The 19,978-nt window shown below is 42.8% G+C and overlaps 1 protein-coding gene across 4 annotated transcripts; it reads left to right on the forward strand.

Annotated features, from left to right (window-relative positions):
- The first annotated feature begins 2,122 nt into the window (after positions 1-2,122).
- CREBL2 (cAMP responsive element binding protein like 2) lies at positions 2,123-17,822 on the forward strand. 4 transcript variants are annotated; one of them, XM_066550023.1, is made up of 4 exons: positions 2,123-2,281; positions 10,499-10,696; positions 11,778-11,925; positions 16,697-17,822. In XM_066550023.1, the coding sequence occupies exons 1-4, from the start codon at positions 2,267-2,269 to the stop codon at positions 16,699-16,701; spliced, it is 366 nt and encodes a 121-aa protein (XP_066406120.1). In that variant the 5' UTR covers positions 2,123-2,266; the 3' UTR covers positions 16,702-17,822. The 4 variants fall into 4 exon arrangements, with proteins under 4 accessions (XP_066406120.1, XP_066406118.1, XP_066406121.1 ...); XM_066550021.1 differs by lacking the exon at positions 16,697-17,822 and adding an exon at positions 12,560-14,510; XM_066550024.1 differs by lacking the exon at positions 16,697-17,822 and adding an exon at positions 12,646-12,761.
- Positions 17,823-19,978: the final 2,156 nt, after the last annotated feature.

Consider the following 19,978-nt stretch of genomic DNA (forward strand, 5'->3'; position numbering starts at 1 on the left):
CTTTATCCTGGTCAGAAGCTGGGAGCTCTGCTTCTTACATGACATAAAGCAGGATGGGTAGTGTGGGGCAATCGAGTGGGAAGAAAAGATGCAGCTATAACTTTAATTTGCTGGTTAAAAGGATTCTGGCCTTTCTGAATCAGCACCAGGGCTCCGTCTAATCTTCTTCCTCCACTCATGTTGCAACAGAGAGTTGCCTAAGTGAGCTATGTTGGCTCTTTGCCACTCAATATTTCCCTTCACCGGGGAAACCCCCAGCTGGCTTTTAAAGCCAGCTTTATGGCCCGAGGATAGTGCCAAAGGCAGGAGGAGGGCCTCACCACCCTCTGGAAGAATTTGAAGGTAAAGATGGGGGTGGGATCACAAGAGACAAGCTCATAGCAAGCCATTCCTTCCACTTTATTAGCTGATGTTTGACACATTGATCATCCCTGCTTTTTTTACTACTATTATTTCAAAGGAGAGTTGCCAGAACTGATTCATTGTGTTTGGACAAGCAAATAGGAAGCAGTGTGCAAACTGTCTTGTCTTTGACAACATATAAGCTTATAGAGGAAAAAAAAAAAAGCTTCAGAAAGTGCTTTGTCTCTGCCATCTAGCAAGCATATCCCTCCAAGAGGAAGGTCTGTGATTCAGGGGGAAAATCCCATGACAAAGCCTTCAGCCCTAATAATTGCATGTAAAAGAGATTAAGTCATGGGAAACTCTTGCATGAATAAAAAGAAACATGCAGCAACATGAAACACACCAAACTTCAGGTTTCACTGCCAGCTTGAAACGTGGGCCGTGCTTAAGAGCATTGTGTCCTGGGGTACCTGTGAAAAATGCATATTTTATGATTGGCTTTTCACAAATATTAAAATGAATATTATATGTGTTGTGTTAGAAAGTAATGCTGTATTAATTCTCTTAAGTAGTGTGTTAAATATAGTTTTAGGTTATAACAAAATGTTAAAATAGAAACTATGCTAGGTAGGATACTTTTTTTTTCTAAAGAAAGGACTCAGACTGAGGTAGCAGCCACAGGACACCGAAATCTTTCAGAGAAAGAGAATTTATTGCTCCATTATCAGAAGAAACTAACAACTTCCCGCCTCGGGTAGGACGACACCATTGGGATTAGGAGGAAGAAGCTGACGATGACCAGACAGAATCCTGTGTTTGAATGGAATTTATGCATCATGTAGGAGATGTATGAATATGCAACAGGTTATTGTTTTTAAGGGTTAATCCTCTGTTAACATGGGTCCTTTTTCGGGTTTATGCTACCCAGAAAAAGGTACCCGGACATCCGTAACTCTTTGTCTCTATTGTCTCATATTGTCCTAATTCAAATTTTCCAAATTATTATTACTTTAATTGTACTACTATTTTTATAACCATTTTATTACTATTAAACTTTTAAAATTTTAAAAACAAGTGATTGGCGTTTTTCACATACCTGTGTCCTTCCAGCGAGCACAGGGCTCATTTGGAGGCACAGACACAGGAGGATGGTCTGGATTTACCTCAGGCATTCCACAAGAGCCCTGTGCCTACATGGAAATGGGGGCAACTCGGTATTCTTCAGGAATTACAGGACTGCTGCTCCACGCTTGGGGGAGCTCAGTGGTGTCCAGGTGGCCTAGAAAATTCGGCTGTGTCTTCAGGAACTCTTAGGGCAAAGTAAGGCAAAAAACAGCGGAAAACTTAAATTTGTTGTGTTATTGGTTTGGGTTTTTTTCATCTAGCCCGTGCTAGGGTGGGAGCCGGCAGCCCTGGCCCCACCAGCCCCTGGTCATCTTTCCGGAGCCATTGCGGTTGCAGCAGAACAGCCGTGAAATGGTGCGAGCGATAGAGAAAACACAAACAAACAAACAAATAAGCAAACAAACAAAAGCAAAAAACACCAACAAAGCAACAAATTCAGTTTCGATGAGGCGGGGGAGCGCCCGGAGCCTCCTGGGAAATGTAGTTCGCCCGATCGGAGAGACGAGGACCAATTGCCGCACCGCTCCTCTGCTGGGTGTGCTGGGAGTTGTAGTTTTTTCCGTCCCCGTCAGGGCGGCGGCCAATAGCGACGGGGCCAAACAAGACTACACTTCCCAGCGTGCACCGCGCTACCGCTCCGCTGATCTGTAAACAAACATGGCAGCGGGCAATGGCGGCGGCCGCGGGCGGCCCTAAGGCTCTGTGAGCGCCGGTGTCTGCCGGGGCTGCGGGCGGGCGGCTCCGCCTGCTCCTCGAGCAGGGGCTGCGGCGAGGCGGATCGGGGCTGGCGGCATACATGGATGACAGCAAGGTAAGGGCCTGCGGGGCCCGCCCGGGAGCTGGAGCCGAGGGCAGCCGGTGAGGCTCTTGGTGCAGGGAGCCTTCTGAAATCTGCTCTTGTTGAGCTCTGCTAGCCGCAGCTGATAGCAAGGAAGGGTTGCCCGCTTGGTTCTTGCTTGCAGCGCTTCGGTGCTGCTTCTGCCGTTTCCTTAAACCTCCAGGCATGGACAAAGGCTGGGTACCAGCAGTGGTGTGGTGCAGAACCTCATGCTCTCAAGAGCAGCCTGGATTGATTAGATAAATAGCAGCTGTGCACAAATGATGAGGTACGAGGGCAGCAGCGTGGGCTGCAGCCTTGTACTGCGTGCTGGAGCTTGGATTCTTCCAGCATTGGAAGAATTTCATGAGAGCAGCACAATGGCATCCCTGAAGGTGTGAGGCTTCCAGCTGAGCAGAGCCGAATGTGAGAAGATGCCCAAGGAACGGATCTTCCTCCTGCTTCCTCCACCCTCCTGCTTAGGGTGCCCCTAAAACTGGGCCTGCAGGGACAGCGGCCGTGCCTGCTCATTGCAGGGCTGGGCAGCACAGATCCGGCTGAGGCTGGCTGGTTCAGCTCCCTGGACTGCTGGTTATGGCTTATCCACTGGAATTTTACTGGAACAAAATTACACTGCCTATGAAGATCTGCTTTAATTCAAAGCAGGAAAAAATGCTTGACTCGATTTCGTACGGAATAAAGAAATTTAGAAGTGATCAGTAATTTGACACTCCACGATCCACAGAATGGGTTGTTAGGCTGTGAAAGGTTTATAGTGATCTGCTGTTTTAACATGTATGCTATTTTATTTTATTAAGGCTTTGCCTGAAAGCTGTGAAGGAGGTTGGGGGAAATCTGCATCACTGATGTCTCACAACTCTGGGAATTGCATGAAAGTTTGTGTAATTTGGGCAGTAGTTTAGAAGATCCAGAAGATTTAGTTCTGGAGGTCTATATAATTCATGAACATTATCTGATTTTTATTTCTTTTTATGTTCTTCTCTGAATTAGGCTCTTTTTATTACCCAACTTCCAGATCTTCATTTAAAAATAATTTTTGGTCTACCATTGTGTCGTGTGGAGTCGTGATAGTATGCCTTTTATTTTTTCCCCTGAAACATTTTTTGACACATTTACTAAATAAAATAAATCTTTTTACCCAGTCAGTAGGTCAAATCTTTGGTCTTTTTTTTTTCTTTTTTTAAAATGGATGTTGAGTTGAATAAGAAAAAACAACAGAGTGGAATATTCACTCTTCTTGCTATCTTCACCCCCAAGTACAGTTTTTATAGTTCATGAGGCTGCAGGTCACCTTGAGGGGTTGGTGACTCCATTCAAGAGCTGCCATTTCCCTTAGGAGGGCTCTTCCCATTGCAGGTTGCTGTGTCAGGATGAGGCAAGCACTATTTGTACCTCATTTTATGGCCACTGTGCTTACCCTGGAGTCAGCATGCCCTTGAAATCTCCTAAAAATTCCACTGAGTCATGCTTTCCTCCTTGCTGAGGGGGTTGGCTTGTGGAAGGACTTTCCCTGCAAAAACTCAACCAACTAAATTGTGTTGGTAGTGTAGTGACCATTCTGTAACTGCCTGCAGCCAAGTTCAGTGTTTGCCTTCATCTAACTGGCACAAAGAATTTAGAACTGAGCTTGCAGGCTGCAAAGTTTTCCCTAATTCATAGTGCATTTTAATTTAGCCTCTTGTCTGATTTAAGAGGGCATTAGAAGAAATAGCAAGAAATAAAGGGAGAGGTAGAATATCTTAACATCAGATCTAGAAAAATTTCATGTTTCATTTCAGAAGGATGTTCTTTAATTATTCCCACGCAAAAAAACCAAAAACAAAACAAACAAAAAATCTCCAAACCTCCCAAACAAACAAACAAAAACCAAACAAAAACTGAAACAAACAAAAAACCCCAAAGAACCCCCACCCAAAATAGGACCTCCTTTTCTTCTATAGAACTGCTTTTAACCTAGAGGTTGTTCAGGTACTGGCCTCACTTCTCGCTGTGATTTGAGCTATTGGGTGTGGAAGGAAAATAATTTAGTGATGTAGCTGTTACTTGCAATTAATTCATGTTAAAACATCAGTTGTGCATCTCTGAAGTCTTTGGACAGAGGAAAAAAGAGAAGGTCTGTTATGGTGGCTTCAGCCTTTATAGGTGAAATTTCTTGGTTATTGTTCAAGACTACATATAACATATGTATTTGTTATCTGCATTGGGAAGCAGAGAATAGAGACTAGGGTAAGAACCTGATAACTCTTGTTAGTCAACATTAAAATACTGTTTTATACAGCTAACTGCAATCTTTTGTATTAATTACAGAGTTTTTTATAGGGGACACTGACAAGAGTTATTTTAGTAATTAGCTTTTCAAATGAGAAACAGACATTTGTAATGTCACTTTTGTTATTCCAGTGAAGTTAAAACCAAGCAAACAAAAACCAGACCACCACCAAAAAAGGTTGGGGTTGTTTGTCTTTTATTACAAATATTCTTGTCTTGCACAGAAAAGATATATTACTATATTTGTGGATCCAGCAAGTGTTGATTTCTTGCTCTGGTGTTCATGCAGCTTTCCTTTCCAAGGGAGCACATGGTGTTCCAGCAGGGGAAGGCTCTCAGCAAAGGGCTACACCCAAAGAGCTGGGTTGCTTTCCACACAGCCTGCCTGTGAGACATCAAACACTCAGTCCTGTGGTCCTGAGCCATAATTATGGGGATGCAGGTGTCCCTTGGAGGGAGTGTGGGAGCAAGCCAGGTGTGAAATCTTGTGTTTCAGATACAGAGCTTGAGGGGTCTTTGGCCATGAGCTGTCTTGTAGCCCCTGACCCTCACTGCTGGGGCTGCTGGGGATCAGGGAGAGAGAGATCTCCCAGGCAGTCCTGGAGTCAGCTCTGTCCCTGCTCTGAATGCCACAGCAGGGACAGAGCTACTGTGGAGATGAGCTCAGTTGCTAAGGAGGTGGGCTGCTCTGTCTTCATCCTTCAGGGCTTTTTCAGAGTGTGCAGGTTCTCAGTGTGCTGGAGAAGTCTTCCAGCCAGGATCATATCTGTGAGAAACCATGCCTCACGCTTTAGAATTTTAAAAGTTTTATTGAATCATAACAAGGGACTGGATAAGGAAAAAAAGGGACAGTGCTGGGTGCTTAGCTGCAGCCAGAGGCACACCACCCTCACCCCTCACAACCCTACTTATGCTATTGGTGAGCCAGCCCTCCCCACACTTGTACATCTGTCACTCCTCCAACCCAGCTTCTCCTTCCTCCTGCCTCTTGGAGTGTGCAGTCCTTCGTGCTTCAACCTTCCCAATGGTTGGAGATCAACTTTCAACATTACAAAACTTATTTATAGATAAATATTAAAACAATACATAAGTGTATATATAAAACTAGGTCTTAGCAAAACTTCTTTCATCCTTATAACATACAGTCAACATTCATGAGAACTAACATCCTACTATCCATTTATTACAATGTACAAACATAAAGCATTCTCTTTTATTCATTACTGCTTGCTTGGAAATATAAAACTTTAACAGCTTTGGTTATAGTTTGATAGGAGCAATTTCAAATCATTAAATGTTTTAAAAAGCTCCTGCTCAGCATTGCTTAGATGACACATCTGCTCATATTTGCAAGGAGCCATTAAAATGGAGGAGGTTCAAGCCTCTAAACAGTTTTATTTCATTGTTCCAGTGGACTGGGAGGATACACATGGTAGAGTTAGCTGACCCTCCCTGAGCCCGAGTTCTACCAGAGACAGCTTTAGGAAAGTGCCTGGTTTCTGTTAGTGAGAACTGAGAGAATGTGTAGGGCCCAGTGGTGGACATAATTCCTGTGTGAGGCTGTAAGTCCTTCCTTGGGGAAGAGCAGGGCTGTCACCTGTGGAGTGGCAAGGTGGCATCTGAGTGACTGCTGCCCTGAACTTCAGCACTTACCCATCTGGATGCCTGCCTAACACTTCATGAAAACTTGACATTTATCCCTGGCTCATGCTTTTTTGAAACAGACCTTGCAGCAAAGACAGACAGTATTTTTTATGCCTCTGTGCTGAACATGGCATTCTTAAGACATGAAGCACTTTGTATGGTGAGAGTTTCAGGATTAATATCTGTTGACACATCTGCTTAAGACTTAGATTGTGTTTGCTCACTAAATAGTATCTTACATTTTTGGATCATTATCGGATGCAGTTTGTCTGCCAGTGAAAGTAAAAGAATTGTTTTGGGCATATAAAATGTCATGAAATGGAGGAATAACAAGCATGCTCTCTAGCTGGGTTTTGTACTGCTACTGTGAGTGGTATGCTTTGAATTGGAAGATCAGAAAACTTCATCTTTGTTAGCAGACTTGTGACTGGCTTAATTTACTTTCTGATTTTGTAGAAAATGTTTGCAAGTGGGAATAGATTCTTCCCCCCTCTCCTGTAACACAGCCCTTAGGTTTTATTTCTTACTAATCATTTTAATAGTTTTATATAAATTCTGTAGATGGTCACCAGTTCCATGCTGCATTAAGTTCTGCAGACCTAAACCTTCAGCTGCCAATGCAATGCAGAGTTTGCCTCAGATGGATCACAAGTACTGGTTGATGGGGCTGCTCGTTCATTGGTAAATGAGCTCAGAGCTTGTGGGAGATGCTGACCTGGTCAGTGTGATCAGCATTGCTGGTCAGTGGTGCTGAGCAGTGCCTGGGCTACTGTTGCTTTAATCTGCTAAATTGATTCAAAATTGCAAATGTCATGATGAGGCCAACTCTAACCCAATCTTCTGTCTGAGGGGCTCAGCTCCTCAGGGCTGTGAGTGAGGAGCTGATACAGTGTAGCTCTATTATGTGGGCACCTCCTTCCTGTGGAGGACCCCTCTGCAGTGCATTTTGGCAAGGATTTTGGAGAGATCTGCTGCAGGCTTCTAATAAAAAAACCCAGAAGTCTGAGGAATTTTCTATATCAGGTCAAGTAATTGCAGCTATTTCCAATTCCAGGTCAAATAACTTTGTGCCTGAACACTGATGGGAGGCAAGAATGAGGTTATGATCTAAGCAGGGTATTAAAAGAAAATTGTGGAGTCACAGAATAGGCTGAGGTGGAAAGGACCAATTGGGATCATCGTGTCCAACTCCAACCCTGTGCAGGACACCCCAAGAATCACACCATGTGCCTGAGAAAAGAGTTATGTTCTTCTGTTTCTGAAGTCTGAGTGAACTGAAATGGGAGCTTGGTCAGATCTCTAACTATTGCATGCCTTTATTAATATTTCTATGAAATTTTTTATGATTACTGTTGTTCTGAGTCTTGATTGCATATGACTCCCTGAAAAAAACCCAAATCTCCACTGCTGAATGCTGATAGATCACATTTCTTTATAAAATGCAGAGGAATACAAAGGGACAAAAAATGTTTGCTTGGTCTGTTGCCATGTTCAGCATCAACTATCACTTCTGCTTTGTGTTCTTTCTGTCACATCAGCCCAGCAGTTGAGCAGGCAAGCAGGACTGGAAGCCAGGGAGATGTGGTAATGCTGGATGGGGGCAAAGGACTTCTCAGACCTTTTTTCAGATGGGTTGCTTAAGGTTCCAGCAGGAGATTCTAAATATTGGTGAGGCAAAACTGATGAGGATGCAGGGTTTGATTAAATTGCTTACCATTGCTGCCTTTGCAGGGTGATGTGTAATTGTGTGGTGAACTTCAGGAGCCATGAAGACAGTCTGAGTCTTTGGGGATGGTGTGAAGGCAGATTGTTAGGGTGTTAGTGCTTGGAGTCAAAAGGGAAGGAAGCTTTTCATTATCTCCATAGTTCTGGTGGTTAGAGCATTGGCAGGTAACCATGGTTGAATGGTTGAAGAGGTACAAGCCTTTTTCCTGCCCTGAGGGAGCTTGTGTGCAGGGCTAAAATATCTTGTAGGGAGAGCAGTTGGCACAACTGTCTGTAGAAAGGTCTCTGGAGTGACCAAAGGAAGAGCAATTTACAGATAATGGTGGATCCAGAATGCATTTGCCATGTGCTAAGCAGTCTTTAATTTGCTGCTTGTGAGAAATGGTGTGCTGGGAACCATTCACTGCCTGAGGCTTTGGGGAGAGGGCATGGCTGTCAGTGCTCCTGTGCAGGATTAGGACTCAGGGTACTTTTTGGTTCACACAGCAGTGTGGTGTGTGCTGGGGGCCCAACCTTGAGTGGCAGCTCACTCTAGTTCTAGAGGGTCAGAACCCAGAGTGGCCAGGGCTTTTTGAGAGAGCTGCAGTGTATGTCTCTACAAGACCTTATCTAGCTCTTGAATTCAAAGATTTACTTTGAAATATCTTGCATCAGCACAGAAAAAGCCTCAGGTGCTCAAAGTCTTTGAGAACTGAAGTACTTTGGCTGTGGTGTGTGTAATGTAATATCCATCAATCTTCCAAGTGCAAGTAATAATAGAGAGCAAATTGTGCCTACAGCCCCACCTGGGAAGATTCTGTGTAGTTCCACCTTCTGCTGAGCTGGGCATGTGGATCACACCATCCATAGCCAGGAGAATGTTTCCATGAGAGGACAGACCTTGCCATGCCTGAAAGGGGACAGTCACTTTCCCTTCCTTAGAGCTCCTGCCCCCTGCCTTAGCCACATCTGGTTAGTTTTATCTTACTTTGAACTACATTAGATTTTCTAAACTAGAAAATCTTAAGGGGAGCACCTTGATAAAGAATTATTTAAACTGTATTCATCAGTTCAAGTGTAAAAGAGCTTCATATTTTTCCCCTTTGCTCTCCTGAATGTATTGTGTTTGTTTCATTATATAGATGTCCATTAAGTACTTTCTGTTCTTTCATTTGCTTATGGTAGGCAGCTACTCCTGAATAAATCAGGAGGGACAATACAGAGAGGGTAGGATTATGTTGGCATGTGATTGTTGACTCACTTTCCAAAGAAAGAATAGGCTCAATTGTATAATCCTTTCTTTCCCTCTTCATTCTGGCACATCAACTCACTATGTTATTGTTTTTATTGCAGCTTGCTAAGTTTGCAGAACAAGTGACTTCTTTGAATGGTAAAAATTACTTGTTTTGTAGCTTTTCTCAGTAAAAGTGCTTTTTTAAAAGCGATGAACTCTGATATTTTAAACACTGCCTGTCAGAAAAAGTCTGTCTGTGTGCAGGATGGTGAAATACTAAGGCAGCAGTGAAATTCTTGTATGCAGGTGTGTGTGTTAGGTGTATTTCTCCACACCCCCTCCAGTCAAACAGTGTGGTCAGAATGCAAATAAAGAGAAATCCTCACTTCAGAGGGAGCTGGGGTGTGTGGCTGATGTAATGTTTGCTGGGTGATACTGCCCAATACCAGTCAACTAATCTTCAGACCATATTTAAGATTTTCTTGTGCCATGCCCCCATGTTAAGAATAAAATATTTGAGTGGGGTAACACAGAGTAAACTGGGGTTTATTTTTTTTTTTTTTTTTTTTTACTTTTTATTTGTAGCAGGAAAAGCTCTCAGACCTGTAAAAAGGAGCTACAAAGAAGAGGGGAAAGTGATTGCAAAACCTGTGTTCCATAGGGCAAGAAACTAGAGAGTTACATTTCTGCAAGGGGGATCTACATTAGGAACAGGGAGAGTTCGGCACTGGCAGGTTGTGTGAGGAGACTCACCAGGCTGTGGAGTAATGTTTTGAAGGTAAATATGGCCAGAGTGGTGATGTACTACTGGAGCAGAGGCAACAGAGATAGGACTTGGTGTGACTGAGTTCCCTGTTTAGTAAAATTCCTCAAGATTCCTTTGAAAGAAATCTAGCCCAAGGAAGCTCAGGTCTAGTGAGGAATTCTGAATTTAGTGTAGGCTGAAACTGTTGACTGCAGCAAAACTAAATTTTGCATTATATTGATAGAAACAAATACATTTTTTTCTAAATTTGAGTGTTAATCTCTACAATATAGTGTTTCCAGACCTGCTAGAGCAGGGGCTGTTGGTGATATGAAAGCAGTTTAACTACAGCTGATTATGCCTCCTCAATAACCAGATACCCTCATAGTGTGTTCAGTTCTGGGCTCCCAGTATGAGAGAGAAATAGAGCCACTGAAGAGAGTCCTGAAAACCTCAGAGCTCAACATTCTTATTTCCTCTGTTGCTCCAGGATGGATATGCAAGATTTTATACTTGAGACTCCTAGTAGTTACTGTCACACGGTTCCAGCACTGCCTTTGCAGAACAGGATCCTTACTGTGCCCTTCCTTTCCAGGTGGTTGGAGGCAAGGTAAAGAAACCAGGCAAACGAGGTCGTAAACCAGCCAAAATAGACTTGAAGGCAAAACTTGAAAGAAGTCGTCAGAGTGCAAGAGAGTGCAGAGCCAGGAAGAAGCTGAGGTACCAGTACCTGGAAGAGCTGGTTTCAAGCAGAGAGCGAGCCATCTGTGCTCTCAGAGAAGAGCTTGAAATGGTAAGGAACTATCATTTAACCTAACCCTCAGTATTGTCTGGGACCTGTCCTCATGAACACCTGTTCTCAGGACCACAGTGACTGACAGTGGCATTTGGCTGGCCAGGAGGGATCAAAACATCAGATGCATCCAGCTGTTTGCCTGCTTTGGTGTGTATAATACAAACTCATATCACAAGTTATCTGCTGGTTCTGAACTGGAAGAAAGCAAAGGGAGTGCCATTACATTTGAGTCTGTTGTCTTTGAAATGTCTGCTTTTGAAAGACCTTTGACAGAGGTAGATTGTGGGAAGAGGTGTTGAAATATCAAAGAGCAAGCATATATCCACAGAGTGCCATCGCTTCTCTGTTGAGGAGGTGGATTCTTGCAGCATGCTCTCTGTGTAGGTGGTTCTAGGATGTGTAAGATGGGGGTCTTGGCCAAATAAGCAGCATTAACCAAAGAGAATGTTTCATCTGGAAATACAGACACAGTGGTGTCATTGAAACGTCAGCAACGCTGAGAATGCTGTATTGACCTGATTTTAGGTTTGTTTGAATAGGCAGGGCTAATCACTACAAGTCAGCAGGTTTAGGATCAGGTGAAAAGCCAGCCAACTGTCCACAGTTTTTTGATGTGCCTCAGGGTTTGGCAATGAAGGATTTAAGATGAAGGAAGTAGGAATAAGGCACGTGTGCTTCCACTGTGCCTTGCACAATTGGAAAGGACCTCTCAGTAGTCCATGAGCCCCAGAGTCATGTGAAATATTTGTTTTTAATAGGCCATGAACTGGAACGGTATTCTCGCATGCCAGCAGTGAGAAGTTGCACAGAGTGTTCCATGTTGTTTAATAATTACAGCATTCTGTCTAGGGCTGCCTCTGAGTAGCAGTTTATTGACTGAAAGAGGCTTTGCTGGGGCCAGGTATGCGGCTGTGGCCACGTGCTCGGCTCATTAGGGCTCTGCAGTTTCGTAAGAGGCTTCAGCTCAGTACGTTCAGACCGTACGTGAATCTACCGGAAGGTAAAGGTTCCAGCCCTGTTTTGGCTGCTGATGTGATCCTGGCAGTTTGCTAAGGCCTAATGTGTTTGTGTATTTCAGTACAAGCAGTGGTGCATGGCTATGGACCAAGGGAAAATCCCCTCGGAAATAAAAGCCCTGCTAACTGGAGAGGAGCAAGGCAAAGCACAGCAGAACTCAACCAAACTTGCCAAGGCTGCAAAGACAGAGGCAAACAGCAGCAATCCCTGTAAGTATCCAGCCTGTGATTAATTCCTGTTTTGTTACATCTTTTGTGGTGTAGGACGGTGGCTGTGGTGTAGGAAGAAACATAAGGATGTGCTTTTGGGCAGAAATAGTTGATTGAAACAAAGAGCTTAGTGGGTGGTACAAAGACTCTGTGTAATGTTTACATGGACAACACAGAAATTCCACTATAGAGGAAGCTGGGCAATTATTTTAAAAGACTCTCTGTGTTTCAGCAAAGCCTGTGGAGACCTGTGAAGACCTTAATTTCTTACAGCATTTTCTGTTTTTTTTTAATGCAAGCTAAATGGAGCACATTAAACATAATTGAACTTTAAAAACTTTACTAAGAAAAATTTATTCTAGCTGCAAGCACTTCAAGAGAGAAATGCTGGACTGGGATTTCCTATGAAGTCTTCTTTCTGACTCCTTTGTGCTTGTGCAGGGAATGGAATGGGTTTCTTCTGGGAATTGGAAAGTGAGGAGACCATGTGATATAAAGTCATATTCCTGATAGATATATGCAAAGGGAGAGAATTAAGACGTGGCACGGGCAATTCTGTATCTTACTTCTAATTTTGTAATAGTTTGTGCTACAGGCTAAATTACACTTCTCTGAATTTTTTTTTTAAAAATAGGTGTTTTTAGCTTTATGTTTTTAAGGATCAACAAGAAAACCGCTTTTCCAACCATATCAATTTTCCCCCCCGTGCATCATTCTCAGGAGGGCGATGCAGAACCTTCCGCGCTGCAGCAGAGGTGGCCTGGGAGCTGGCAGGAGGGAGAATGCAGTTCTGAAGAGTGGATGCGTCCCCAGGTGCAGGGGAAAGGATCCCAGTCTGTTCTCTTCTCTTTGCTCCTCCCCACATGAAATTCTTTGATTATGGTGCTCCTAAGGCTTTGTGGGTGGGACTTTTGGAGCAGCAGGTATTGGGTGTAAGTGGAGCCTTGTTCTTCCTTTCTCTACACTGCCCTCCCCAAATGCAGCAATGGCAGCTTTGGGGCATTCCCAGCACAAGAGTGAGGCTGCTTTTATATCAGAGCCCAGAATTAGGCTGGCTTTGTGTTTGGTGGTTATGTGGTTGTTAACTGTTGTGGGAGTGTGGGAGGTTCTGTAAAAGAAAACCAAGAGAAGGATCTTGTAACAGCTTTGCTAAAGCCAAACTCGGTATTGTAGGTTGAGGAGAAGGAGCTGGATCAAAATGTTTCAGTAAGATTTATAGCAATGTCATTTGTAACCTAAAGGCAGGTGTTGCTCTTGCCATCCATCTTTAATGCAGCATGTCTTTTGTGTGACTGGGATTCTCAAAGAGATACTAGATACATTTCCTGCTTGTCCTGGTTTAGGGCAAATTTGGGAGGAAACTTCCAAAGAGGTCCCTCTAGAAAGCAGATTCAAGCGACCCACCCCCCACCCTCCAACTGGTTCGGGAAAAAATTTCCTTGGAGAAAAGTGGAAAAAGTCTGTTTGTTTAACAAGCAAAGTATTCACAAGCATTAAATAAAAAAAAAAAAAAAAAAAAAAAAAGAATAATATTAAACAATAAAACCTCTCCCTGTTGTGAAGAGATGGCAAATTCAGAAAGTCCTTTTCATCGGGTGTGGCTTGGCTCGCTCAGTCTTTTCTCCTCCTGCACTGCAAAATGCTCCATCCCAGGCCCTGGTGGGCTACAGGTATGAGCTCCTGGTGTTTTTCTGGGTTTTCAATTCAGAGCAGGGCCAATGACTTCCAAGAAAAAAGTTCCCCAAGTGTGGGGAACTTTTCTGCCTCAGCTAGCTAAAAAAGCTGACCAAAGGCAAAGGAGAGCTCTGCCCTGCTGTCCATGCTGCAGACAGCACAGTCTGTGAGAGACAATGCAGGGGAGCAAGTGCAGTTTCTGCAAACAAGCTGTGCCCTGCTTCTCCTGCCCTTTGCTCTCAGAACCAGTCTTAAAGGTGCAGAACTTAATATCCAGCATAAACAGAACAGACAACTGGGGCTACAAGCATCATAAAGTCACCTTAGGGCACTGCTTCTGCCTGTCCTTCTTCCAGCAGGTGCATTTTCCATGCACTGTGCTCCTGGGAAGACAGTCAAGGTGTCCCTGCAGCCTGCTTCCAGCAGGGGAACAGCTGCCATTCCCTCTCACCCACTGCCCTGATACCTTTCCATAGCTGCCTACATTTTGGGCCCTGGTACCTCTCTGGACAGCAACTTAATGTGAGTTCTGCAATGCTGTCCTGGTTTCCCAGCCGAAGACAATGCCAGGAACTGGGAGCAGGGAAAGCAAGTGGAATCAGTTTGGTTTTGTAGTAAGAAAGGTGATGGCAAAACTCTTGTGGGCTGATGACCAAGACATGTACTCATCCCAGTTATTGAGAGATAACCTGCCACTTTCCTCAGACTGCTCTTTCTCCTGGATATGCTTTTTGTATTCATATGATGCAATGTGGAGAGTGGAGCTCCTGGGATTTTCAGAGGGTGTTTGGCTTGCTTATTCTGTTTTGTTTATGACTGTGTCTTTCTCTGTATTTTATGAAATGCATGGAACATTTTTTAATCTTATATTTTCAGCATTGTTTCATAGAATAAATATAACAATGAATGACTTTGCTAGACTGAGTGTTGCCTTTTTTTTGTGGAACTAATTGGGTCTGTTTAGCATTGTGTCAGTTCAGGATGGGGTGAAGACACTGAAGATAATCAAGTGCAGTATTTCAGTGTACAGCACAATTGTTTTCAGAATTCCATTCATAGCACCTATATATTGAACCTTAACCACATGGTTTTAGGTTTATTCTTTAGACCCTGCAACCAGGCACTCAGTCAGCAATTACTAAAAATGTTGCACAGACACACAAGACTATTAAGAGAGGTTGAGTCTCACTGAAGCAGAGATGGGAAGGATGTGAGAGTTCATGTGTTGTCCGTGTCCTATCCTGCCCACCCCATCCCTGTCATCCACCCTCTCTATCTGAAGGTCTGTGCTGCAGTTTGTCCTGAAAGATAGTGATAAAACCAACCCCAAAGTTTGGGATTTTTGTTGATGTTGAATCCTTACCTGTTCATTTTCCTGGATTTTCTGGAAGAAGAAAAACCCTAGGCCAAATGTTCAGAACTATATTCTGCCAATCTTGAGGCTGGACTTTATAACATGAAGTGTAATGGATTATTTTGGGTTAGAATTAGTCTTACACAGACCACTTTCAGATGTAAACCATGTCTTGTAATTAGACACATTTCAAATGTTATGCAGATGCTTAAGTGTCTTTCAGAATCAGGGATGTAGAAAACATTGCAGAGCAGTTGTGATGTGTGACCAGAACAGTTCTGCCCAGCACTCAACATGACAAACTCAGCTCTGATCTCGCCAAAAACACCCTGCTTGCTTTCTTCCCTCTTTGTTTCACATGCTGTGAGACCAAACAGGAAGCCTTTCAGCAGAAAGGTTTCTTTTCTGGAGGAAATGGAGAGTGGGAATTTCTCATTGTGGTGAGCAGCAGTTTCTTCTGTTCCTTGTCATGGTGGCTCTTGCTTCTTGGCTTAGTCAGCACTTGACATTACAAGGCTGTGTTTGGCAAGCCTGGCCCCAACTCTGTGGCACAGATAGTGGTGCCCATGCTCTGACAGGTTCCTTGTGCTTTGTGCAGATGGACAGGAGGTCTGTTACTGCCTCCATCATCCTTGATTGTCTGCAAGCAAAAAAATCTGTCACACATAGTTACAGCTCTAACTGCACCTTTTCCATCTGCACTAGATGTACTACCAAATGTAGGATTCCCAGCAGCAATCATTCATTCAAGTTCTGTGGCTTCCATCATGTAGCAGGTTGTGCTGTGTTATACATTTTTTGGCCTAGCTGGGTTTCTGGGAGTCCTTTATTTTGAAACTTGAAGTCTAGCAGTTCCCCTTAAAAACCAGCAAGTGTTTGTGGTTCATGCTTGTTCGCTGCTCTAATGCCCATACTCTTCATCCTTGTTAAGGTGGCTCCTAGGAGTGATACAGGCAAGTCCTCTGGTCAGGAGTCTCATCTAGTTCCCTAAATAATGTAGGGTGGTATAGTCTTACCCTCTTTTTGTGTAGGCTGGGTACAGCCTTTCACATGTTTCTCCTCCAGCAAGTGAGCACAGCTGGTTCTCTCTCACAAGTGCTGAAGAAAGCAAGTGAGCCTGGAAATGCCATTCATTTTCCCACTTACCATGGAAATCTAATCTTCAGCCAGACTCATTTGGCAAGCTAAAGGTGGGTATCTCTTGGAAACTGTCCACAGTCCTAAAAAATGCTATCTGTACTATTTGGTGTTTACACCAACCCCACAAATCATGTTAGGGTTAAGTGTAGTAAGACTGAGTTCAGTGGATGATGATAGACTAAGTGCTGCACTAATCCTTTTGGGGAGTGTAAAGCAAGGATGGACCAGATAGTGGCAGCTTCATAAGACAGATGTACAGTAGGTCTTGCCTTTTTGTTGCTGTATATATGCTGCATGCACAGAATCCTGCAGTGAAGGGGATACATTTAATTGACTCATCACTTAACTGAGAACATTTTGTAATTATGTGTTAAAAAAAAAAAATCACAGTCTGCTTTCACAATCTGATAATAAGTGTTTGTCAAAGAATCAGTATCCTGTTAAGTGCTTTTCAAATACTATCTTAACTTATATCAGGGGTTTATTTTAATGTAGTAGACAAAATTCAAAAAGCTTATCTCTTTCTTGAAAGCTGAAATCTGGCCAACTTTGAGAGTGCCTGAGACTGATTGTTTTTCCTTTTCTTTCCCTTTTACATTTTAGGGTGAAGACTAACCTACATCAGGAGTGAATCTAGTTTTTCCTGAAAAGCTAGAGAAGGTTTGGGATCATAACTCCAGTTGCTGCTTTCCAAGAAATTGTGATCTCTATAATTACCTATAAAATTACTGTTTATATAAGAAATAAATGTTTGAGACAAGTCTCAAAATGCAGACAAAGCAGAGGAAAAGCTGAAATAAGAACCATAGTCCTCCTCATTGTGCTCAAGAGTTACAGCAGGGGTGACAGAGGATGGGCTGATGTAGAAATCCCTGTTGGAGGTAAGCTGGGCAAAATACCAGTTTGTCAGTTCCTGCTCTTTGTGTCACTGAGCATTAATTTCTCCAAAAGTCATGTCAATAAATTAATTTCTTACATGACTCCATTGTGAATTTGTATGAGAAAACATAAGCTTCTAATCCACAGTGAAACCTGAGGTGTCCCACACTGAATAGCACATCAGTGGACTAAAATTCAACTGATGCTGATTTTTGCAATGTGCAGATTTTTGTATGTAGATCTATCATGGCCTTCCAGTGCCTGAGGGGAACCTGCAACAAAGATGGGGAGGGACTATTGACAAGGGCCTGGAGTGTCAGGACAAGGGACAATGGGTTCAAACTGACAGAGAGGGCTTAGATTAGATAGCAAGAAAAAATTCATTACTGTGAGGCCTATAAAAGATTGCCCAGAGGAGCTGTGGATGCCCCATCCCTGGAGGTGTTCGAGATCTGGTTGGATGGAGCTCTGAACAATCTCTAAATTTCAACTAGAAAATGCTGTCATTGGTCAGCTAATGATTTTCAGCAGTGTTTAATAAAAAAACCCAAACAAACAAACAAAAAAAAACCCCTAAAAAACTTAAACTGCTTTTCAGTTTGGTTTTTTCTTTTTTCTCCATAAAAAGCATTTGGGAGGCAGGAGTTTTGCTTCCATAACTAGTACAAGATTAACTTTGCTTTTTTATGTATTAGCCTGTATCTCACAAATGGCTGAATCAACACAACTGCTGCTTGAAGCAATTCTTGTGTATGATCTCTGTGTTTGGGTGGGTATTGGTGGCATTCCTAGCTGTGCTGCAGCTGATTAAATAAATGTGTGAATAAAAGACTAAAAGTGAATTATAAAATGTGTGTTTTCATGAGACAGGCTGTTCAGGGGGAATAGAAATAGCCCATGAAGGGTGACTTATTCCCAGACCTTCCTTCTCATGGCAACTTTCAGAATACATTTTGATCAAGTTGAGCAGTGCTGCCAACAGCAATGCTGGGTGTTTCTGAGGCAGTGCATTCCAGCTTTGCCATTCCAGCTTTGCCATCCTTCCATGGCATGCTCTGAGTGCCTGCTGATGTGAGAGCAGTCCTTTCCTGCTCCCTATCAAACACACACCTGGCCATGTTGCTAGGTCAGTGTTTTCTGCTTTGCATTTCTGGGCTTTTTCTTTCCTCTTCGCTTTCAAATCTCCTTTTTGGAATGCATTCCTTCTTTGGTACAGAAAAAGACTATTCTGTGAATCTCCTTTCTTTCCCAAGTAGCCTGGCAGCTATTTTTAAAAGCTGTCCAGGGTTCCTTTTTCAAAGGACTGTGGATGGGTAACCCTGAGTTACTCTGCAGTTTGTGCCTCTGCACATGTGTACCACACCCACCAACTCCCCCCTTCTGCATTTCACACCCTGTGACATCTGTAAATACCCCTTGTGCACTGCACTGAATGATAGCATCACCCTTTGTAGCACAGGAGCCTCTTGTTTCTCAGCCCAGAGTGGTTTTTGCTTGCTCAGGCATTCTGATGAGCTGTGTGGTCAGGAGGAAGGTGACAGCATTAGCAGACAGCAGTGATGTTGTTCAGTAGATGCTGGGTGTGCATTGAAACAGTTCTGCAAAGGGTAATTCTTCTTGCACTTGAAACACTGGGATTTAGATGATTCTGTTACTTGTGTTTCTGTACAATTCTAGGTTGCCCAGCATTTTCAGCAGTGGTTTCAAATCAAAGGGTAAGTTCAGTTTAGGTTGATGTATCTGAAATAGCCTGTGGAGTTAAGGGAGGGATTAATTTAAAACATTTTGGCCCAAAGTAATTTATTTCATGAACATAGCCCAGAAAAGGTTTCATCAAAGTAAGTACAGTAATAGTGTTAATTTTCCATTTGAATCTGGAATCATATCTGGCATCTCAGATAGTGAAAGGGGAAGGAGGTATTTTATAGCTTTCTAATTAGCTAATTACTCTTGTGACATGTCTGTGTGCAAACCTTCCCAAGGTGGTGGTGCTGCAGGGATCTCTGGATGACAACAGTGTTACTATTCTCACTTCAGCAAGCTGCATTTCTCATTACTTTATTCTTAGGGTTCCTCACTTTCTGAAATAAAATAGTAATTAGCTTTTTAATTACTGGTACACCAGTGGAGCCAATGTTTTTTTGATAAACAGCCAATTAACCAATTAACTGTTTCAGCTTTTTGGATTTACGTAATCTTTTTTTTTCCTACTTTTTTTTTTTCATTATCCACTTAATGTCGTCATTTCAGTCCAATGCCACAAAATGAGTGGCATTGTTAATGGAAATTATATTGTCTACACATGCTGGCAGATAAAAAAGGCTGACTGACAGCTGGAGAACAATTATAAAAGTTGTCTGATTTAATCCCTCTGCCCTGAGCTACTCGTGGAATGAGCACAGTTGCAGTTCTGTGAATGTATTCATAAAAAAATGTAGGCAGAATGATGAATGGGCTCTTGTGATTTCTTGCATTCACCTTGCATTTTTTTTCTCAATCATCTCCTTTGCATGAAACAGGGCATTCAAAAAAACCAAATGTACCTATTACTAATACAGCTTGGCATTGATCTGTCAGAAATACTACCACCAGCTGTAACTTTAAATATCACCTATTAAAATTATTTTCTTTATTACTCTAAAACTTCTTTTCCCATCTTTTATTAGCATATAACTGTTATTGGATATCAGTGAGAAATTTATAAAGTATCAATTTCAAATTAATTATAAGGGATAGAGAGAAGTGCAGGGATTGACAAGAATGCTTCTAAGTGCTAATTTGTTCCCTGTGTGCCATTTTTCTGCCATGCTTGGTTGGAAGATCTACATGGGGGTGGTAAGACTGGAGGATCAACACTGGTGCACTCCAGTTTTTTTTCTGATGTCAGGAGCCTTCCAAGGAGCACTGAGAGCCTTTGAGGACACAATTTTACTGTAGCAAGGGATAGGGAAGGCTTTAGCTGGTTATGTTTCTTCTATAGTGATCAGGCCACAAGAAGAACCAAGT

The sequence above is a fragment of the Molothrus aeneus genome, chromosome 5 (assembly GCF_037042795.1).
Source record: "Molothrus aeneus isolate 106 chromosome 5, BPBGC_Maene_1.0, whole genome shotgun sequence".
NCBI lineage: Eukaryota > Metazoa > Chordata > Aves > Passeriformes > Icteridae > Molothrus > Molothrus aeneus.